This window comes from Cetorhinus maximus, chromosome 11 (genome assembly GCF_964194155.1).
Source record: "Cetorhinus maximus chromosome 11, sCetMax3.hap1.1, whole genome shotgun sequence".
NCBI classification, from domain to species: Eukaryota; Metazoa; Chordata; class Chondrichthyes; order Lamniformes; family Cetorhinidae; genus Cetorhinus; species Cetorhinus maximus.
The window spans coordinates 31,290,805-31,315,136 of NC_135889.1; the positions used below are offsets into that span (position 1 = coordinate 31,290,805).

The 24,332-nt window shown below is 43.6% G+C and overlaps 1 protein-coding gene across 3 annotated transcripts in view; it reads left to right on the forward strand.

The window, feature by feature from the left end:
• Positions 1-2,353: 2,353 nt before the first annotated feature.
• Positions 2,354-24,332, forward strand: part of LOC144686474 (gamma-crystallin S-1-like) — a 71,521-nt gene continuing 49,542 nt past the window's right edge. The window contains exons 1-4 of one of the 3 annotated variants that reach the window (XM_078551735.1): positions 2,450-2,465; positions 2,579-2,844; positions 3,317-3,559; positions 4,633-4,980. In XM_078551735.1, coding sequence (XP_078407861.1) covers positions 2,584-2,844; positions 3,317-3,559; positions 4,633-4,908 — 780 coding nt within the window. In that variant the 5' untranslated portion in view covers positions 2,450-2,465; positions 2,579-2,583 and the 3' untranslated portion in view covers positions 4,909-4,980. Of the gene's footprint in view, positions 2,466-2,578; positions 2,845-3,316; positions 3,560-4,632; positions 4,981-24,332 lie in introns of those variants that run through there. The other 2 variants (XM_078551737.1, XM_078551736.1) reach the window with 2 other exon arrangements.

Sequence of the window (24,332 nt, forward strand, 5' to 3'; positions counted from 1 at the left end):
TAGATCCACCCGCCACACATCATCTGCTGCACTGTAAAACTGGCATTGGGCGGAGTGTCAGTTTCACTGTTCCCACTGCCAGAAATGTTCACCAGGGTGGGGGAGGGCGTGGCAGGGATTCTGCTCTCCCCATTACTGAGGCCAATTCAATTTCTTAAAAAGCTTGTTGGAAATGGAGGCTGGAATATTTAAAAAGGCATACAGGTTTCAGGAGCTGTTGGTTTCTGATCCAAATGGTCTGCAGCCACACGCAGAACTTTCTCTACATGTGCTCCCACTTTCCTGGCAGCTGCTGTGACTCCTTCATCCTCCGACATTCCAGGCTTTCTCGGATCTTTACTCCAATTTCTAAGGTGCAGAGATGGATCCTAGGGGACAAAGGATATCCCTTCAAGAGATAGTTACTGAGCCCTCTGAGGGACCACCCCCAGTTAGAGGCACAATGGCAATACAACCAACGCCACCTGCTAAGCGGGACAACCATTGAGCAGGCTTTCAGGCTTCTGAAGCAATTCTGGCACCTGGACCTGTTGGGTGGTACACTGCAGTACCCTCCTGACTTGGTCTCTGTCATTGTGGTGGTCTGCGGTGCTCTCCATAATATTGCCCTTCAGTGAGGTGTGGACCTTGAGGACATTGAGGCTCTGGAGGGAGACAGCTCAACTGGGGAAGAGCTGGAGGAGGAGGTAAGAGAGGAGGAGGAACAGGAGACAGAGGACATGACACTGAACAGAGAGGTATCCTTGTTGCACGATGGCGTGGCCTCCTCCTGCCACCTTCCAGGGAGAAGAGGACCTCCCTCCTTTCCCTCATGGCCTCTAGCATTGAATCCAGGTTGGCAGCGATGAAGTGAGGGGCAGCCTAGAACCAGATGCCAGGCCTCTGGCTCTGCTGTGTCATCTTGCTTCCCTCTGGTGCCCTGGAAGGCTTTGACACAATCACTAGGTTTCTCTCTTAGGACAATCAGCAGCCTCAGTGATACCTGCTGTGGGGGATCGAGTCAAAATCAGCCCCACACGTCATCTGACCTGCCTCTATTCCTATCCCCACTGGGTCAAAATGCCCAGGAAACCCATTTCCATGTCAATTAAGGGCTCAACTGTGTGAAAATCTTAGCTTTAATCAGTAGGCGGTTTCTGCTGTTCTTGCAACCTTGGTGAAAATCCAGCCAGAAAGGCTGAATGTTTGGGGCCTCAGAAGGCAGGAATGGAGGCTGAGTGGGCCTCAAAAAGTATTGGCACTGACCGGTCACATGGCAAAAAAGCAATTGACCACATGAAGGAACTTCTAAATGTAAGTTTAGGAGGCTGCCTGGAATTTTCCAGTCAGCCTGCAGTTTCTCAACATGACAGAAGACAGATCAACTGCCTGCAGGCAGGCACCAGCAGCCATGGCAGGGTGCAAGCATTCCAGGCAGGCCTGGGTGGGGGTCTAACCAAAGGTCACACTATAGAGCAGCTCCCCCTAGTGGTGGCCTGGCTGCTTTTTCTGTTTTTTACGAAAGCTTTTAAAAAGTGGCTGAGAGAGCAGCCTCTTGTTGAAACACACTCCCTGTTGCTTACCTTGTACTGTGGCTGCTTCTCTGAAGCTGGAAAGCATCATGGTCCTCCAGCTTCGAGGGACTGCCCGCCGCCCTTAATTGGACAGGGAACCTGTCTCCATGCCAATTTAAGGCTCACCCATTTGAAAATTTTAACTTTAATTAGTGTTCCCTGGAGGGGGCTTTGTGACCTACAGAGAGTCCTGGTTGTTGTTTCCCGCACCTCTCTGATGAAAATCTAGCTTTTGGTCTCTCTCCCACTATCATGCTTTCTGGAACTGTTTACAATACCAGGAGGGAGACAGATAAACAGCAAGAGTGACACAGATTGCAAGTGATTTAAAATTATTCACTTTTGGTGTGACCTCCATCAAACTATTTTTTTGTTTATAGTTTCTTTGGAATTGGTGCTACTGTTTTGTTCTTGGAAGCTGCTGGTTTCCTTTGGTCCAGATCTTCAGGATTTGGACAATCGTTTTGTTGTTTTTGCACTCAATTATATAATTCTCCCATCAAAAGAAGTTAATTTCCCAAGATATTCCTGCAAAGAGTAAAACCAATTACTGCATGTTTTTTGCACTTTAGAGTTTTCCACGCATTCTCCACCTTTGTAATGTTAGCTAATTTGTAGACCTACTTTGGTTGCCTTTATACAGGGATTACGAGTCTTTCATTGGTGTTTCTATTTGTGAAGACTGCTATTCAGTAAAATAAAAGCTGGCAGCAGTGAAAACAAAAACTGTCCTCTTGAGTCAGGTTATTTTTTCTAAATAGAACATACTATATAGCAGCATTTTGCTGACTCAGATAAAAGTTAATTTAAATGTCAATGCTCTTTATTGACTGAACGGACCAGGGCAAGTATAAAACAGGCAAACCTCTGAATCCATGAGTCGCTGAGGACAGAGAGCTCAACATGGGAAAGGTAAATAAAGGTTTTAAACTTTTGATTTATAAATATATATATATTTAGGATTCAAATTCTCTCAACATGTTTGGTTTACGTTCACCAAAATACAATCTTCTCTCCTCCTCCAGGTACTATGCCCTCAGAGGGTGTTGGCGAGCATGGACTTCCATTGGATTGGTCCATGCTTATGCATGGCAAAGTGCTGCAGTGGTTTGCTGTTGCCTTCTGCAGTATGGCTGACCAGGAAACTGTCCCATTTTTTACTGCCTGCCATCAGGCATATTGGAAGGATTTACAGGCTGATAATCAACCTGTTTGGCCACATTGTGAACATACTTCCTATGGCCATCAAGTCCTTAAGAGGGACTGTGAACCCAGAGCTTCTGGCCCAGAGGTAGGGAGGCTACCACTGTGCCACAAGATCTTCCTATACAGTTTTCTCTAGCTAGGAGAATTGGAAAGTTTGAATGATAGCATAGTCCATTGCCATGATCAATGCCACTTCATGGTTGATCAACAATAACATGAGCATGGTGACAGGTGGAACACTTGGTCTTGGTCTAGATCCATCTTTTGATTCTTTTCTTGTCCCATTACCATCACTTTTTGCCTTGCACCATCATGTCATTTGTCATTTACTCTCTCCTGCCTTCCAGCCCTTTCACTTTGTTATTTCCTCCCCTTCTCCTATTTCCTGCCTCTACACTTGCTTACACCCCTAATTTTTTCATTTAGAAATCCATATGAAAATTGAAGTAACACTCCTACTCAACTACTGGACAACAAAGACTTCTTTTGCTTAAACAACTGCTCTGGTTGGTAGCAAAACAAATCAAATCTTTTTCTGTTCTTCTGCAACAATACAGATCGTCTTTTACGAGGACAGGAACTTCCAGGGTCGGCACCATGAGTGCAGTACTGACTGTGCTGACCTGTCCCCTTACTTCAGTCGCTGTAACTCTATCCGTGTTGAGAGTGACTGGTGGGTGGCGTATGAGAAACCCAATTACATGGGATACCAGTATGTTCTGACCAAGGGGGAATATCCTAACTACCAGCGCTGGATGGGATTCAATGACAACATCAGGTCATGTCGGACATACCCATATGTAAGTTTCAAGCTTGTGCGTCCTTTTCTCTGCTTTCTGTAGCCAAAATTGTCTTTGAGTATTGATGAAACGAGACATGGTGTTGAAGCTTTTTGTCTTGCATTCATCAGGACAGAATTGCAAGAATACCAAATCTCAAAGGGAACAACAATTTATGTTGCATCATAATGATTGTCATGAATGATATCTGGACATATACAGAGTTGAATATATACAGTATCTAATTTTAAGAGTGAACTGAAAAGATATCATACCATGTAGTCAAGAGATAAGCTTGATTTCAAGCTGTAATCAGTTACTCTTAGCTTTAAGAATCGCTACATTATTATATATTAGCAGCTAATTATTTTGCTCATAAAGGAATTATATATAATTATTTTTTAAAAGTTGAAGTAGAAGCACAAACATCCAATTAAAATTGCATCTAATTGGAACTTATTAATATGAAATAAACTGCCCAGAATGTCACAATAACCAATAATGTACAGGATTGTCATAGTACTTACTGTGCAAGGAGCTGCTTGCATCATTGATTACGATTGAAGGTAGATACAGAGAGGTAAAAGTAAAGCACTGACGAGCTATGCGCCTTTATCTGTCCCTGTTCGAAACAGAAGGCAAATAAGAAATAACAGACACTCCCAGAGTATTTGTGGGTTGCAGTCAGGAATTTATAACATGATTAATAAAAGCATTCAGACTTTACATCGACAGCATTTTTATTCACAACTAAAATAGATATGTAATCAAAACAGATTGGAGTGAGAGGTTAAGTCACAATTTTCTTTATTCAGAAAGAAGTTAAATTGTATAGAATTATCAATAGATAGAACAACAGCATATTAATAATTACAGGAATATTCAATTTTTAGAATTTCTATTTCCATGGATTCTACCTATTTACATTTTTAGCATTTTCAAGAGCTAACCGTTTATGTTGTCATTGTGGATTTTATTGTATAGTGTTTTAGGAAAGGAATTTTACATTCAGCAGATTTGCAAATAAGAAAAATCATTGTTAGTATATTAAATGACATTTTTACATTAATTTTATGATTTTGTTAATTTTATAGTCCAGTGGAGGATCTTACAGAATGAAGATTTACGAGAGACCTGACTTTGGAGGACAGATGATGGAATTCATGGATGACTGTCCATCTGTCTATGATCGTTTCCGTTACCGTGACATTCACTCCTGCCAAGTGATGGACGGTTACTGGATCTTCTATGAACATCCCAACTACAAAGGCCGACAGTACTTCATGAGACCCGGTGAATACAGGAGATACGGTGACTGGGGAGCAACCTGCCCAACTATTGGATCCTTCCGCCGTGTAATGGATTTCTAATTCATTAATTAAAGATTTGTGTTGCTGGAAATTACTCAGTAATTAAGTAATAAAGATAATAATATTCTATAAGGTTTATGCATTCTTATTTTGTGAAGGACTAAAAGCAGAGTTGTGTTTTAAAAACATTGAGGTTGGTGTACCAATAAATTTTGCAAGGGCACAAAATGAATTCTTAAGCATTTCACTGCAATTCCTCAAGAACCATCTAGGAATGCAGCATCCATGTCTAGGGAAGAACTAGTTGCTTAGCTATCCCACCTGAACTATCTTGCATCAACTAGTCCAAATTAACACTCATATGATCAATCCCCTATTAGCAAAATTATATGCTATTGGGCAGACAACTTAAACTCTCACTGCCAAAATCTTTAAAAAGGAAGCCAGACCATGAAATCATGAACTAACATTTCTTTATTAGTCTTTATATTAATAGAATAAGCAGCACCTTAAAATCAATCGGTAGGAATACTCAAGGTATCAACATTTTTTTATTTGTTCATGGGTTTCACTGGCTAGGTCAGCATCTGTTGTCCATCCCTAATTGCCCTTGAGAACTGGGTGATTTGCTAGGCCATTTCAGGGTGCATTTAAGAGTCAACCACATTGTCATGGGTCTGGAGTCACATGTAGGCCAGACCAGGTAAGGACAGCAGATTTCCTTCCCTAAAGGGCATAAGTGAACCAGATGGGTTTTTTAAAAAATCAACAATGGTCATCATTATATTTTTAAGACCAGATTTTTTATTGAATTCAATTTGAATCCAGGTCCCAGAGCATTACCTGGGGTCTCTGGATTACCAGTCCAGTGACAATGCCACTACGCCACCAGCTGTCCATCTGAAGGCCTCACAGCTGCCTATGATACAATGTGGCACACTGGCCTGCTCTTAAAACTACCTGGGTTGGGGCAGTTGTTTAAACACTTCTTCATAACAGATAATTCAGAGTCCGCCTTAGGCAAGGGAGAAGTGCATGGCGAAGACAGGTGAACAGACTACTATAGGCTCAGTGCTATCCTCAACACTGTTCAATGTATATACAAATGACCTGCCAACAACCACGTCCTGCAAGTTCATGTATGTTGATGGCAGCTTTTGTGTCACCCAAGTTTCATCCTCCTGCACTCTGGACCAGATCGTTAACAAAGACATTACAAAGTTGACAGACTACTGCAGGACATGGCGTCTGACGTTAAATGGAATTCAGAACCAGCAGCCACAGTCTGAGGATACGGGGCAGACCATTTAGGACTGAGATGAGGAGAAATTTCCTCACCCAGAGAGTGATGAGTCTGTGGAATTCTGTGAAAGTAGTTGAGGCCAAAACATTGTATGTTTTCAAGGAGGAGTTAGATATAGCTCTTGGAGCGAAAGGGATCAAAGGATATGGAGAGAAAGTGGGAGCAGGCTATTCAATTGGATGATCAGCCATGATCATGATGAATGGTGGAGCAGACTCGAAGGGCCGAATGGTCTACTCCTGCTCCTGTTTTCTATGTTTCTATGTTTCTAAATCCCTCTAAAACCATATCCAGCGTATTCCACCTCCACAATGCCAGTGCCAAAAAAGAATTGCATATCCACATAGATGGTCAGAGACTAAAGCATGGTCCCAACCAAACATACTTGCAAGTGACTCTAGATAGGACTCTGTCCTTCTGGGAACATATGAAGAAAACAGCAGCAAAAGGTCAAAACCAGAAACAACCTACTAACCAAACTTGCTGCATCTACATGGGGCGGTGCTGTCCAAGTACTCCACACCTCAGCACTTGCCTTATCATAATCGGCAGCAGAGTACTGTGCATTATCTGACAAAATTCATCACACACGCATCTTGTTGACACTCAGTTGAATGCAACAATGTCCAACAGAACTGGAACGCGCCGCTTGACACCCGTCCAATGATTTGTGTCCTTGCAAACATTACCCTGCTGCATATCTACTGGCTGACGAATGCCGACAAGCTTATTTAAAGCATCTGTGCTGCACCTCACTTATCACTTCATGGATCAGAATTTTTCTCTCGTCGGGCGGGCACATGCCCGACCCGAACGAGAATAAATAGTGCGCGACGACGTTGGGCGAGTGTCCCGATTTCATCGTGCACTCTTGCAATATTTCACTTGGTGGGCGCGCACGAGAGATGGCAGTGCGACCGCTGACAATTAAGAGGCCTATTAGGCCCTTAAACAATTAAACGTCTAGTCGTTTGGTTGGCGGGTGAAAAGGCCAAGTGGCCTTTAGATTTTTTATGAAACCTCATCCACGGATGGGATAAGGTTTATAACAGGAATTAAAAATACAATAAAAATATTTAAATCTCATTTATAAAACATGTCCCTGCTCATGTGACAGAGTCACATGAGTGGGGACATGTTCACTTTATTTTTTAAATCTTGATTTGTACTGTTCTAAATATCCAGCTTCCTGAGGCAGTTCTGTGCCTTCAGGGAGCTTTCAGTGCGCTTACCCGTGTGCATGCGCACACTTCAGTGCTAGCCCTCCTCCCGCCCCCACCCCAGCAGCACTGAGGCTCTGAATGTGCCTTTTACGCCAGCTGGCTGTTAATTGGCCAATCAGCTTGAAATCGTGGTCTGGGCACGATCGCGGGCAGCAGTTGGTTTCGTGACCGTTTCCGGGTCCACCCGCCGCGCTCGCCTAACGAGGACAAAATTCAGCCTATGATGGATTTGTTCAACCTACCTACTGACCACCTTCCATCTCAGTGCCCCATATGGAGCACCCTTCCTGAGCAAGATCTACCAGCAGACATCCTTTGGAGCAAGGAGTGGGAAACATGGGAAGTCATTAACAAGTTCCTGGTGACAAACCCCATTTGTTGAATGGAATGCTATGCTGAACAGGTTCAGGACAGACCAGGGCCCTTGTGCAGTCAATCTTCACCTCAATACAAACCCCTCATGTACTTATGGAAAGACACAAACAATGTTGCACATTATCGAAGAGTGTTCCGTCTACAGACTAATGGTGGACTAATCACCTTAAACTCAACAAATGAGGAGGCTATCGCTTGGCTTTGGGGATTTGCATTCACTAAATAAATAAATAACAGTTATTATTAACTGATGGATTTAATATATGAGGTTACAAAGGCAGTCCATGTATGTCACAGTAACTTACCATCAGTTTCAGTTGAAAATATACTCAACATCCAAGGTTGACATAATAACAACAAGGTTAGTTTAGATTCGGCTTCATATCTTGCAGACAAGTTAATATCTCTGAACAACAGGTCTGTTGGATAATTTAAAGTCCATTTAGTTCAGCTTATTGCTGATAAGATCATATCTTTAACGATAATTTCCAGGTCATATACAAGCTGTACTTCTGAGATGATGCAATATTGTTGGTGAGCATATTTCCCTCAGGGCCATTCAGATCTCCCTCTGGTCTGTCAGCATGATGAAATTCAGTTTTCTTCCAATGTTTATTCTCTCTTGATAGCAATAAACTTTTTTCTGTTCTCAGGAGCTTAACGCTTATAAACAAGTAGTACATTGGATTATTTGCCTATCTCTGTCTGGTAGAGTTCTTAACATTCCCTGAACTCCTGTACAACCTTTATAGAAAATTCACTACTTATCTTTTCTCTGGTTTTTCTGTCTTTTGTGCTAAAAGCACCATCTGTTATATATTTGATTCCCAGGGTCAACACCTTCAGTACCATTTATTTATACACAGGTTAACCTCATGGCAAAGACTCCCTTATTTTGAAGCACATTTAAAATGAGCACACTTTTAATTATTTAAGAAAGCCAGATCTGTTCATTAAATACAAAACATTATACTTTGGCTTTAAATAATTATGGCAGGACAATCTGAATAAGGATCAGGTCACTCACATGTCTAATTGTGAAAACTCATTTTATTTTGTCTGGGTTTAAATAATAGCCCAAGACAGCAGAAACTAAGAATGCCTCGAGTCATTTTAGGCTTTTCTTACCTTAAAATAACCATCCATTCAACTTGTCAAGCCTGGGTGTGCCTAGCTTTAGCTGCTGATGTGGATGAGTTGGTAAGCTGTGAAAGAAACTTTAGTGCTCACAGTACTGTTTTGAAGCACTCTTGGTTCTTTGCATTAACTCTGCATTTTCCAGAGTTCTGCAGGAATATCGAAAATGTCACTTTCCTACAACGCAAAGATGGCTAGAAAAAAGTTATTAGCATAAGTGCAATCCTATGTTTGAGGCTATTTCATTTATATGTTATAGAGGTACATCAGTTTGTATAACTAATTAAATCAAATTAAAATATTGGTGTTCTAAAATCTGTGAATTATACTAAAATTTTAGGTTCATCACTTAGTTGACAGATGGGATTTTTTTTGCATCTGAATGCAGTGATTAACTCTAGCATTGAGGCGTATTGAGGCCTTTCTGCATTTGACTTAATTATATCCAACATCCTAGGCCTGCATTTTACCCTTGGCGTGTGTGTGCGATTGGTGGGCTCGGGAACGATTGGCCCATGACTGCAGTTTCACACTGGCTGGCCAATTAAGGCCTGCCCAGCATGAAACGCATCTTCTCAATGGCCAGGAAGGGCTGGGCAGAGGCAGGGGCCTGTTGGGCACTGGGTCTAATAGCGACCCGGCAGGCAGTTTATAAATCGCACAGGCAGCTCCTTGAAGGCTTCCAGGGAAGAATCATATATTCTGCGTTCTGGAGAATGAAGCTCAACAGCAACTGGAGATGCTAGACGGGAGGGCAGGTCAGTGGGCACTCGGCCCCCTGGTTTTCAGACGAGTGCCTCGAGGTTCTCTTGGATAGGTGGCTGTCAGGAGGGACGCCCTTGTTCACAGAGATGGAAGGAGGAGGCCACCGCATCAGATAAAAAAGGCTTGGGAGGAGGTGTCAGCTGAGGTCAGCAGCCACAACGTTGTGTGACGCACATGGGTGCAGTGTTGCAAAAGGTTCAATGACCTGCTGTGCTCGGGAAGGGTGAGTATGTGTTGGCTTGAAGTTGAAGTGTTAATGTCTGGCCATCCCCCCCGTGGAGCTCAGGGTCTGAGTGCCAACTGTCAATGATGCCAGAGTTGGCCAAAGGGGTGAGCCCTGGCTGCTTGGACTGAGAGACTTGCGGCTCGAGGCCACCACTTGGATGTGCCCTGCAAGGTGCTCCTCAGATGGGATTGGCCAAGCTGCAATACCGCTGCAGGTAGAGAGTGGACGAATCAATGCTCCTCTCTCCTTTCAGGAGGAGACAAGCTATAACAACATTGAGAGGTCACAGACAGGCAGAGGCCCCCCAAATCTCCTAATATTGACCAGATTTGAGCAGGACACCTTGGAGCTGGACAGCCACCACACCACTCATTCAGCCGGTCGTGGAGAGGCCGGGGTGTCAAACAAGGGTAAGAGTGCAGAGCACAGAAGTGAGAGTTTCAGATTGCGCAAACATTCTTGTGTAGTCTCATCATTAATGGGAGCCTTAAATCTGAATTCCCTATTGGTCATTGAGAGATGATGGCACTGTGATGCAGGTCTCCATTGTGTCACTAGGGCACCTGGCATGCACAGTGACAGTGTAATGACTTAAACTAGTGACATGTTACTGTTCTCCCTTAGATTCGCCAGAAGGCACTCATTCGCAGGACCCTGAAGAGTCACCCCTGATGCCAGAGGACCACAGAGCTTCAGCTGCACCTGCGCCACACCTGCTGTCTGAAGCAGGCACCAGTGCAGATACCAGCACCTTGGTGCATGTTAGATCTTCAGCTAGAATGTCGGTACGCAGTGGTAAGGGCATTTCACACTCGCTTGAGGTGCAGGCGGAGGCAGAGAGTTCCCAGGGCGCCAGCAGTCAAAGGACTGCTGGAGACCAGGTCAATGCTGAGCCAAAGGCAGGTGATTAGCCTCTGGAGTCATCCATTAGGTGGCAGATGCTGGATGTCCAGCAGAATATGCGGGAGGATCTGGCGGAGATCCATGAGGGCATGTGTGCCATGGTCTCTGTTGTGGAGGAGGTTTCTGTTTTTTCCCCTCAATATTGCAAACTGCAAAAGGATAATTTCTGTGTAGGTAAGAAAGTAGGTAAGATACCTTGTGAACTCGATTTAGGATTTTTGATTCCGAAGTAGATTATCAAGAGTTGACTCACTGAAAATTGGATATGTATGTTTAACTGGTGGTTGTGAGAAGCAAAAGGGAAAGTTAAAGATTCCAAGTAACATTAGAGACAGTAAGTAGATAATCTGGCATCATTGGCAAAAGATCACTTAGTTCCCAGCTGGGCAATTTTGAATGGAAGCTTGACAATAGCCAGCCATTTTTACACAATTTCCAACCTAATGTCCCAGTTAGTAAATGTGGAGCCATTAATTCTCAGTCACTGGAGGCAACATGGCACAAAGCTGAAGTGTGATATTGCAGGAGAAAGCTAACGTGTGAAACTCTATTTGAATTACATACCTGCTGGCTGATCACAAAGCCCTGCTAAAAGGGCTGTGAGTTATGTGCAGACTGTGCCCTTATCCTTGTCACAGGGAGAAAGGATTGTGTGGTTGGTAAGTAACTGTATGGGAAGCACAATCTACTAGGTAGGAATATAAAGATTTCGTATGCATTCATTTTTTAATAGTTGATATGAGGACAGCCATTGGCATGGCAATCATGTTTTAAACAATCATATGGTTGGCAGGTTATCACTTGGCAACAATGAATTGATTCATTAACAGTCAATGAAAGCGTAGTGCACATGTTTGGCAGTGAATCTGAAACTGACCTAAATGTGACTGGCATAGTTATTGGAGAACACCATTTTTATAATTGGGTCAGCCAAACACAAACAGCACAAGGTCATGTTTCAATCAAGAGAGCTATGATTAATGCTGTTGACACAATTTTTGTCACTGGCAGGGAAAACACAGTTGGCAGAGTAAATGTGGTTAACGTGATATAAATAGATAGCAACAGAGTTGCAAATATTTTCAACACTTAGTGTACTGAGCCACAGTTGACAGTGGAAGCTTGGATTTAAAAATAGCTACAAATGTTGAAGTTTAATGAAGATAACCATTACTATCAATATTTGCATTTTCGTAGCACCTCATGGGGAGTGGGGTGGGTACATTGAGGAAGTGAAAAATTCCAGTTATGAGATATTGGCAAAGAATAATTTAGATAGGGAATGAGTTATGAGTTTTTAATTCAACACAGTGGGGATGTAGAGATGAGAGAGTGCCAGGTTGGAAAATAGGAAGCAAACCTGCAAAGCAGTAGCTTAATCCCAAATGTTTCCTGTACAGATCTAACCAACACGGTATGCAGTATTACATCTGAATTATTTGAGATATGCACAGTATTAATTTGTATGGTCTTACTCAAAAAATACAGCAAGTAAAAAAATCTTGGATCTTTCATAATGGTGAAACACAGAAATGTTGTACAAGCAATGCCATTCACATCACTAAATCTTTTGTTGATGTTAAGCTTCTCAGTTATAAAATAACAAAGGTTCTTTTTTGGTGTGCTGTCCTATGCTACCTTACAAAACGCCAAACCATGTCACATGCAGTCAACTGCTTTTCTGGCATTGATTTTAGAAGGGGAGAGAAAGTCTTTACATGGGATATTTTGTTCCCAAAACTTTCCAAGCATATCAATGCATTTCATCGCTTTTTTTAATATAAGGGCAGAATTTTCCAGGGTCGGCACTTTGAGCGGAGTGGTGCCATCAGCTGGTGTAACTCCATCCATGTGGAGAGTGACAACTGGGTGATAGAATAATAGAATTCTAGAAACTAGCGCACAGAAAAAGCTCATTTGCCTCATCCTGTGTGTGCTGGTTTACTCTGGATTGCTCCTTGTCCTTTTCCATTAAAAAAACTTTGATTTTTTAATGCTATGATTGGATAATTAAAGTCCCCAAATATATATTGTATAATTCTTGCACACCTCTGTAATTTCATTGCAAATTTGCTCCTCCTTTTCTTTCCCACTAGTTGGTGACCATTTGAATACACCCAGGAATTTAATGGTAACTGTGCTGAGTTATCCAGCTTAATCCTATTTCTCTGCCCTTATTTTGTTTCATTTTATAATATCTATTGTTGCTTGTTCTTCTGTTTTAAATATCTATCCATTTTCTGTTTATACATATGGAGAAGGACAAGATGGAATAGGCACATGGCAGATAAAATTCAATCCAAAAGAGTGTGAGGTAATGTGGGAAGAATGAGGAGAGACAATACACATTAAATTGTACAATTTTAAAGGGGATGGAAGAGCAGAGAGAAATGGGGTATTTGTGCTCAAATATTTGAAGATGATAGGACAAGATAATAAAGAAGTTAACGAAGCGTATGGGACCCTAGGCTTTATAAAGAGGCATAGAGTACAAAAAGCAAGAAGTTATGCTAAACCTAGTTCAGCCCCAGCTAGACTTCAAAGGTAATAATCTCCAGATTACTTCCTATACCACATACAGATGAGCATAGAAATAAGAGAATAGAGAAGGTGAATGTGTGGCTGGGGAGATGATGCAGGAAAGTGCACTTCAGTATCCTGGGACAGTGGAATTGACTCTGGGACAGATGTGACATGTACGGGCCAGACACATTGCACCTGAACAGAGCCAGGACCAATGTCCTTGCAAGGTTATTTGCTAGTGCTATTGGGGAGGGTTTAAAATAACTCAGCAGGGGTTTGGAGATCAGGGGGCAATATTGGAGAGGATAAACAAGGTGCACAGAGAATTGGGATATCACCAGATTAGGCGATAGTAAGGTATTAGGTGGGGTCAAAGAGAGAGGGAATGTAATAGGTTCTAACTTAGGTTTACTATGCATGTATGTGAATACAAGAGTGTGGTAAATAAGGCTGGTGAGCTGCAGGCACAGATAACCACATGGAAACATGTTTTGGTGATAATGGAGACCAGGCCCAAAAAGTGAAGGACTCAGAGTACTAAATATTCCTGGATACAAGGTGTTCAGGCAAGATAGTGAAGGAAAGAAAGGAGGAGGGGGTAGCAATATTGATTAAGGAGAATATTGCAGTGCTGGAGGGAGAGGATGTCCCAGATGGGCCAAGGACTGAATCTATTTAGGTAGAACTGAGAAACAACAGAGGTACCATTAAATTCCTGGGTGTATTCAAATGGTCACCAACTAGTGGGAAAGAAAAGGAGGAGCAAATTTGCAATGAAATTACAGAGGTGTGCAAGAATTATACAATATATATTTGGGGACTTTAATTATCCAATCATAGCATTAAAAAATCAAAGTTTTTTTAATGGAAAAGGACAAGGAGCACTCCAGAGTAAAAATAATTAATTGGGGAGGGCAAACCTCAATGTTTTGACAGTGGATCTGGTGCAGGTAAATTGGAATCAAAGATTGGAAGGTAAAATTGTAATAGGACAATTGGCTGTCTTTAAAGAGGAGAGAGTTCAGGTACAGTCAAGGTATATTCCCATGAGGGGGAAAGGTGGGGCTGGCAGATTCAGAACTCCCTGGATGACAAAAGAGATAGAAAGTAAGGTGAAGCTGAAAAAGGGTGCATATGACAGCTGGTTAAATGGTTGTTAATGCAATGGTGGATAATATAGTTGAGCACTGGACTGAATATAAAATGTGCAAAGGGGAAGTGAAAAAACAAGAGAAGGAAAAAGAAAGCATTAGAAGAAACTGGCAGCCAACATAAATGGGAATCCAGAGGCATATAAATAGTAAAAAAGGTGCTAAAAGGGGGCGTGGGGCCAATTAGGGACCTGAAAGGGGTTTTACACATAGAGGACAGGGATATGGCTGAGATAATAAATGAATACTTTGCTTCTGTCTTTACTTTGGGATGAAGATGCTACTCAGGTCACAGTGAAAGAGAAGATAGTTGACACATTCGATGAGTGAAAAATTTATAAATAGGAGGCATTAGATAGACTTAAAGTTCTTAAATCATCAGGGCTAGAAGAATACATCCAAGAATACTGAAGGAAGCAAGGGTGGAAATTGTGACGGCATTGGCCATAATCTTCCATTCCTCCTTAGACACTGGGGTGGTGCCAGGACTGCAGAATTGCAGCTGTTAAACATTCGTTCAGAAAAGGCTGTAAGGAGAAGCCTAGCAATGACAGGCCAGTCAGTTTAACTCCAGTGGTGCAAAAGCTTTTAGAGATGATAATTTGTGACAAAATTAAATAACCACTTGGGCAAATGCGGATTAATGAAGGAAAGCCAGCACAGATTTGCTAAGGGTAAATCTTGTTCGACTAACTTGCTTGAATTTTTTGATGAGGTGCTAGAGAGGAATGACGACATTAATGAGGTTGAAGTGGTGTACATGGACATCCAAAAGGCATTTGATATGAGGAGGTGCAGGAGCAGAGGGTCCTGGAATATATGTGCACAAATAATTGAAGATGGCAGGGCATGTTGATAAAATGGTTAATAAATAATAGGGGATCCTGGGCTTTATAAATATGCACATTGAATATAAAAATGAGGAAGGTATGATAAACCTTTATAAAACACTAGTTCAGCTTCAACTGAAGTACTCTGTCCAGTTCTGGACACCATAGGAAGGATGTGAAGACATTAGAGAGGGTGCAGAAAGGACTCATGAGGATGAGGGACTTTAGTTACCTGGATAGATTGGAGAAGCTGGGACTGTTCTGCTTAAAGAGATGGTTGAGAGGAGAGTTGATAGAGATGTCCAAAATCATGAGGAGTTTAGAGAGAGTTGAGAAACTGTTCCCATTGGCGGAAGGGTGGAGAACCAGGGGACACCAATTTAAAAAAAGGTACTTCTGCATGAACTGACTAATGCAATCAAATACGCCTTATTTTGCTGTGTACCACATTTCTGGCAGATATGTAGCATTATAGGAATAATTACAAAGTTGCTCCCAGCTCTCCAGTGTGCTCAACTTTCCCCACCACGCTAAGTCAAAAATTCCAGTATGCTTTGAAAATGGTTTCACTCAGCCCAAGTTTTCTGGATGTAATTTTCACTAGCAAGGCAGGCCAGGCCAGACCAGGTAAGGACAGATTTTCTTCACTGAAGTACATTAGTGAACCTGATGTTTTTTGTGGTAATCTGATGTGTAATATACCATTAAGAAGAATGCTATAATGGAAGATCACATGATCTTTGTAACCAATAGTAGAGTAACATGGGCTACCTTAGTAATTAGTAGTCAGTAGGAGAAGCCTAGAATTTGAGTTTGTAATGTAGAGACAGAGTTTGAGTTGTAAGCACATAAGTGTAGCTGCTGAGTTCCTTTGTAAATAAATAGAATGTGTTCTACATGAGAACTGTCTGCTGACCTACTCTGTCTATGGTACCAACTCAGCCATCCCGAAACAAGCGGATCCATTAGTCCAGCTAAACTAGTGACCAGGATCCAGCAGTTTTTTTACGACAATCTGTTACTTTCATGATTATTATTATTAACTCAAGCTTTATAATTCCATATTTTTTAAGTAACTGAATTTAAATTTCCCAGCTGGTTTGTGAGGTTTGAGCTCATATCTCCAGTTTATTAGTTGAGGCCTCTGGTTTACTGGTTCAGTAACATAAGCAATATAGTGCCATAAACTGTGCCATTGGACCTGTGGCCTTACAGCAGGGTAAGATTAGCACAGCCAGTGGCTGTCAAGGTGACTGTGACTCTGAAATTTTAAGCCAGCAGATTTTTCCAGCTTGGAAGAGGCAACTTAGCCAACATATTGCAATTCGCGTCCATCAATGCATCTGGGCTGTCACAGAAGCCATGTACGCCAGGAGAGGGGGCTTTATTATCTACTCTGTAAACAGAGGGAAGCAGGAAGAGAGGTGGATTAGCCAGGATGCTGCTCTACCCCAATGTGCAGGTAGCACATGCCCTTGCGAGTACCACATCTCAACCAAAACCCCAAAGGTGCAATTGGCATGTGACCATGCGACAGGGTGTGCAGCCATTCAACAATGCACTCAGTACTGCCTACATGCTGCAATCACATTAATGAGCAGACAACACAATGGCCCAGCTGTTCCATTCCCTGGGTGGGCCGGTTGCGCCCTGAAGGTATCCTGGAAGATGCGCTGGGGGAACCCTCCCGGAAGTCCCCATGCAAGGAGTGCATGAGAATTGCCTTGCAAGTTTCAACTTCCAATCGGCAATTACCCTGCACCTGGAACTGTCTGAAACTCCGATTTAAATTGGAGATTTTGGATGGTTCAACTCTCTTAGGAGAATAGTTATCCAGTAACTAATAAGGGTATTTGGCATAGCAAGGGTTAATGTGGGACTGGAGAACAGTATGGCCCACAGTAAGGAGTCACGTTACAAATGACCTGGACACAGAGCAGACAGGTTAGGACACAAAGCAGACATGGCCCAGATACTTGTGTAGAAGCAAGCATGGAGTTAGCTCCTAGGCTCAGCCATACTTTGTACACATGAATATAGTTATGTATTACCAATAAACACTTTGGGCAACATTTTCCCCCCATCGGGGGGACGTGTGGGAGCGGGGGCGGGCGGGTGGATTCCCGATCGGCACCCAGTCGGGGGCGCGCCGCCATTTTACGTGGGCGGGCCAATTAAGGCCCACCCAGTGAGATGTCTGCCAGGAAGCACTATGTGCTCCCTGTGCGGGTGGGGGGGACTCCCTCAGCCAGAAGTGCACTCTTTCGCACACGCGCGCGAAACAGCGCACAGATCTCCCTGAGGCAAAGTGCTGCCTCAGGGAGATCGGCTCAGATTTGAAACTTCAAATAAACATGAGAAAAAAATTTCGCTGTCATGTCCCCTGATGTGACACTGTCACATGAGTTGGGACATGTCCATAACTTTTATTTTGAAATATTCTGAGATTTTTAACTCACTCATGAAACCTCATCCTGCCCATGGATGAGGTTTCATGCTTTTTCAGAAGCCCACCAGGGCTCTGGGCCTGCCCGCCAACCTTAAGGTTGGACGGTCAGGTCCATTAATGATATCAATTAGTTTTTTAATGGCCTTAATAGGCCTTTGACAGGTCGGTGGGCACGCAGCCGACTCAGGTGCGCGCCCGCCGACCTGAAAATCTAAATGACGCAGGGTGACATCGGGACACACGCCCGACATCACCCCGTGTAATTTTACTCATCGGCGAGCGGGCCCTGCCCCCACTCACCAAACAGAAGATTCTGCCCTTAATGTTCATCCTTACAAGTCTGAACCTCTTCATGAGGCCAACTGAACAAACCTTTTCAACATCCAGGAAACGTTAGAAGGATCAAAACCACTTGTACCTCCTGGGTAATATGGTACTGCCCACCCACCGATCCCCCACTGGACCTCCTCGGCTACACCTCCTTCTACCACCCACCCACCTCGCCCTGAGAAACGAACCATCCCACACCCCCTAACGACACTCCTGACCACCCAACTACACCCCCAGCTTGCCCTGAGCACCCGATACCCCTTCAGCCCTGACTATTCCCCCACCCTGATCACCTGACCCCCCACCCTCCTGACTGACTGACCACTCTCCCCCCACCCCCCCCGACACCCTTGACAACCTGCAGCCACCCACTGACCACCTGACTCCCAGAATACTCTGGGGACCTGGGTTCAAATCCCACCATGGCAGATTGTGGAATTTGAATTCAATAAAAATCTTGAATTAAAAGTCTAATGATGACCATAAATCCATTGTTGATTGTTGTAAAAACCAATGGGTTCACTAATGTCCTTTAGGGAGAGAAATCTGCTGTCCTTACCTGGTCTGGCCTACATGTGACTCCAGATCCACAGCAATGTGGTTGGGTCTTAAAATGCCCTCTGAACAAGGGCAATTAGGGGCAATTAGGGATGGGCAATAAATGCTGGCTTAGCCAGTGACACCCACATCCCATGAACGAATAAAAAAAGAGCAATGTCAAATGTCCTAACATTCACACAGATCTTAGTATCATCTGCAAACTTGAAGATCCTGTTCCTGATGCTTACATCTAGATCATTAACAACTATAGTAAAGAGCAACTGCCCCACCATTGATCCTTGCGGAATACCACTGATGATCAGTCTCCAAACAGATCAACTCCATTAATAACGGTTTTTTGCCTACCTCCTTCCAGCCACTTCCCAATCTAACTCAATATGTTACCACAAATACTAAAGGCTTCGATATTGTAGAGAAGCCTCTTTTACAGTCCTTTCCCAAAAGCTTTCTGGAACTCCCTGTGGACACTGTAGACAATGGGCTGGATTTATTGGGCCATAAATTGGGCGGGCTACCCTGCATGAACATAAAATGTGGCATGACGATGTCATCATGCCAGTCTCCAAATAACGCACAAGGTGAGTGTGTGCATAAGTCAGAAACCCATCCGCCATTTTTAAATCTCCAATTAAAAAGTTATTGACCTGGTTAAAAAGCCAATTGTAGGGAATTTTTCATTGCCAGCTGTATTTTCGAGTGCGGGCAGTAAAAAAAAAATTGGCAGTACTTTAGGACAGGTATAATGAGGTGGCACAAGGTCTGAAGAAAAGGCCTGCCACGGCTGCATGTAGCAGCAGATTCTGCTGGTGAAGGTGGCACTGTCTGTATGGTTGACGAGTTCATTTTTTCGACTTTTTTGAGCCTTCAATAAAAAATAAAGAAAAATTCAGAGAGCAGTGGGCCTTTAAATTTGTAACCATGACCAAGTTTCCATTCACAGCAAAACCCCTCTGCCACTTGGCATCATGGCTTAGACACCCGATTGGGCATGACGCACCCCCCCCCACCCACCCACCCTTTGCACCTCTAATTGGCCATCTTGATGCTGGACGACCACTAATTGGCCGTCTGATGCTTGATTCGACAATCTGAGATGGTGGGGGAGGAAGCGAGCTCGCCACTCACCCTCCATTCTGCCTCCCTCACCCCATTGAAAAATGTACAATCCAGCCCAATGTGTAATGGGCTTCCCTCATCCACTATCTTTTTGGCTTCTTCAAAAACTACAATCAGATCTGCAAGCATGACCTTTTTCTAAAAGATGTCCTTAATATGTCCCAGCATATTGTATAGTATAAGGGTGTTTGGCATAGCAAGGGTTAATGTGGGACTGGGAAAATGGTGGCATTTACAGTGTGATGTAGAGTCACATGATAGTGCACTCAGTAGCAGAGTCTAGCAGAAGCCAGAATGGAGATACTTACAAGATATATATAGTTATGTATTATCAAAAACGCTTAATGGGCAAGCACAGAAACCTCCAGACCTCTTTGTGAGACACAGAAAAACCCTTACAGCATGATGGCAGCTCATGCATGATCCCAGAACCAAAGAAGTTGGAGTAGGACCCTAGATCTCAAGGCATGATAAACCAAAGAAACTGAAGCCCTGACCTGACTGAAGTGCGCCTGATCCGAAGACAAAGCTGGAGATCACCTAAAAAGAAGCTCCATCCCCAGACGCGATTGAACACAGAGTTAAAGGACCTAGTCAGATCACAAAAGGCTGAGCAAAATTGCAAGGAGAAAAATAGGCTGAAAGGCAGAAGAAGAACCCATTGTGCAGATGAACAGCCAAACCTGAGCAAATGCATCTTCTACTTGTCTCACTTCCTCCAAATAAAAGATGTGGCTATGGGTACCCGCATGGGCCCCAGATATGCCTGTCTTTTTGTGGAGTATGTGGAACATTCCTTGTTCCAGTCCTACTCAGGCCCCCTCCTACAATTCGGTACATCGATGACTGTTTCGGTGATGTTTCATGCTCTCGTCTGGACCTGGAAAAATGTATCGATTTTGCTTCTAATTTCCACCCTTCTATCGCCTTCACGTGGTCCATCTCCGACACTTCCCTTCCCTTCCTTGACCTCTCTGTCTCCATTTCAGGTGATAGACTGTCCACCAATATTCATTATTAGCCCACTGACTCCCACAGCTACCTCGACTACAGCTCCTCACACCCTGCTTCCTGTAAGGACTCCATTCCATTCTTTCAGCTCCATCACCTCCGTCACATCTGTTCTGATGATTCCACCTTCCAGAACGGTGCTTCTGGCATGTCTTCCTCCTTCTTTAACCGAGGTTTCCCCCCATTGGCTGACAGGGCCTCCAGCTGTGTCTGACCCAGCTCCTGCACCTCTGTCCTCACCCCTTCCCCTCCCTCCCAGAACCATGATTGAGTCCCCCTTGTCCTCACTTTTCACCCCACCAGCTGCATTCAAAGGATCATCCTCTGCCATTTCCGTCAACTCCAGCATGATGCCACCACCAAACACATCTTCACCTCACACCGCCCCCCGTCAGCCTTCCTTAGGGACCGTTCCCTCCAGGACACTCTGATCCATTCCTCCATCACCCCCAACACCTCATCCCCTTCCCATGGCATCTTCCCAAGCAATCGCAGAAGGTGCAAGCACTGCCCTTTACCTCCTCCCCCTTCACCGTCCTAGAGCCCAAACACCCCTTTCAGGTGAAGCAGCTCTTACTTTCAACTCCTTCAATTCAGTTTACTGCATTCACTGCTCCCAATGCAGCCTCCTCTACACTGGGGAGACCAAACGCAAACTGGGTGACCGCTTTGTGGAACACCTTTGTTCAGCCCGCAAGCATTACCCAGAACTTCCTATCGCTTGCCATTTCAACACACCATCCTGCCTCTCATGCTCACATGTCCATCCTTGGCCTGCTCCAATGTTCCAGTGAGGCCCAATGAAAACTGGAGGGACAGCATCTCATCTTCTGATTAGGCACTTTATAGCCTTCCGGACTTAACATTGAGTTCAACAACTTCAGACCATGAGCTCTTCCTCTATCTTTACCTCTTTTTCAAATTTGTATTTATTTATTTATATTCATTTATTCATTCATTTTAATCATTTTTCCCCAACCACCTCCCCAACACCACCAACAGGGCCATTTGTCACTTTTTTCTATGTTGTTCTTTCACAGAGCGCTGACCCTTGTTTTGCCATTAACACATTCTGCTATCTTACCTTTATTCCACTATCAGCACCTTCTTTAGTCATCACCACTACCATTAACACTCCCTTTGTCTTGTGTCCATGACATCTTTGTAAATCTCTCCTTAGCCCCCACCTATCGCTGACCTTCTATCCAGCTTCACCTGCTCCACCCCCCCCTTAAACGTATAAATTCTATCACATTTCTACTTCTCTTTAGCTCTGAAGCAGAGTCATATGGACTCAAAAATATTGTCCACTCATGCCACCGAACATGCCCGATACTGGTGGTCACGGAAAATCCCGGCCGTTAACTCTGTTTCTCTCTCCACAGATGCTGCTAGACCTGCTGAGTTTTTCTAGTATTTTCTGTTTTTTGTTTCATATTTTCAGCATCTGCAGTACTTTACTTTTATCTGATCCAATGCTCAGCCAGAGAACCTAGCCAAATCAGAAAGGGTGGGCAAAATTATTTAAAACCCAAACCTTTAAAAGTCTCAGGGCATGAATCAGGCAGAGTAATCTGATTTCTTTAATTACTCCGGCCAGCCCGGGTTCGGAGACGGTGTCAAACCATATGGTGGCTGAGCTCCATTGAAAAAAAAAAGCTTTTCTAACAGTAGCCAGGGCCTAAAACCACCTATCGGGTTTTTGAGCTTTGAAAAAACAAGGATCTAGCCCAGACGGCTTATTTGCAGATTTCTTGAAGAATCAATTACTTTAAAGAACCAGGCCTGTAATTATTGCTGGAGCAAGCCAAGGTCCGACAGATGTGGGAAAAAGAAACCAAAGGACAGTGACAGCGTCACCATCTTGGAAGAGAGGACAAAAAAATTAAAGCAGTAGTCCCCTCATAGAAAATGGCCATGGATTGTAAATTAAAATCAGCAGACCAATATGAGCACATGCAAGGGACAAAGCAGATACAAAATTGGGCGTCACGGAGCAGAAAATGTTTAAATTACAGGAGCGCATCACGATTCGGTAGGAAATCAGAGGGAGGCCAAGTTAATATGTTTTTATACTTCTTTTGGCAAAATTGCTGATGAAATAATTCTAATGTAAGACATTGATGAATCCTCAGCCAGCTTAATGAGGTATAAGCCTTTGGCAAGTATTTTAATCTTCAAGTTGTGGAGCATGTGGAGCTTAAAAAGAGATTTAGAACAACCCCAAGAATGTAGTGAACAGTAAAAGGCATTACCCAAGCAAATAACACGATGGTGGCAGACCATGTCAGTGCAATGGAGTGCACGAGCCAAAGAGTTTAGTGCAGAATTAAGATGAGGATGAGAAGCAGCTGGAAGGCTTAAACATAGATCTTTTTGAAAAGCCAAATCATTACCCAAACTGTAACAGCAGGTGGCAGTGCTGAGCCATCTAGCTTGGATTGAAGGTAAAGTAGTAGACCATTCCAAGCTGAGAGCGGACAATGAAGCCGCAACTAGCACACAAGCCTCAGGGAGCTGAAGATTTATAAATTCAAAAATTAAAAACATGAGCAATGTTAAAAACATGTCCCCCAATGTGACTCTCTCACATGAGCAAGGGCCTGTTATGAATGAAATTTAAAAATTTTTATTTAAATTTTATTTTCTGTTGGGAGCCTCAACCCACCTGTGGATGAGGTTTCCTAAAATATTCAAAGGCTGCTTGCCCTTTTCACCTGCCCGCCAACCGTAAGTTTGGATGGGCAGTGAAAAATTTCATTTAATTATTACTTTAATAGACCTGTTAATTGTTGGCGGGTGCGCTGCTGACTCCCGCGCAACTGGACTGGACTAGCCATATAAATACTTTGGCTACAAAAGTAGGTCAGAGGCTAGAAATTGTGCGATGAGTAGCCCATTTCCTGACCCCCCAAAGCCTGTCCACCATCTGCAACGCACACGTCAGGAGTGTGATGGAATACACCCCACTTGCCTGGATGAGTGCAGCTCCTACACCACTGAAGGAGCTTGACACTATCCAGGACAAATCAGTTCACTTGATTGGCACCACATCCAAACATTCACTCCCTCCACCACCAACGCACAGTAGCAGCAGTGTGTACCATCTACAAGAGTACTGCAGGAACTCACCAAGGGTCCTTCGACAGCACCTTCCAAACCCACCACCACTACCATCTAGAAGGACAAGGGTAGCAGATAGATGGGAATACCAGCACCTGGAAGTTCCCCTCCAAGTCATTCACCATCCTGACTTGGAACTATATCTCCGTTCCTTCACTGTCGCTGGGTCAAAATCGTGGAACTCCCTCCCTAACAGCTCTGTGGATCTACCTACACCACATGGACTGCAGCAGTTCAAGAAGGCAGCTCACCACCACCTTCTCAAGGGCAACTAGGGATGGGCAATAAATGCTGGCTCAGCCAGAGAAGCCCACATCCCATGAATGAATTTAAAAAAAGGCCAAGTGGCCTTTGCGTCTTTTTTACAAAAACTCATCCACAAGCAGGATGAAGTTTCGCTTAGTGATTAAAAAGACTAATTTCTAACATGTCCCTGCTCATGTGACAGATTCACATGG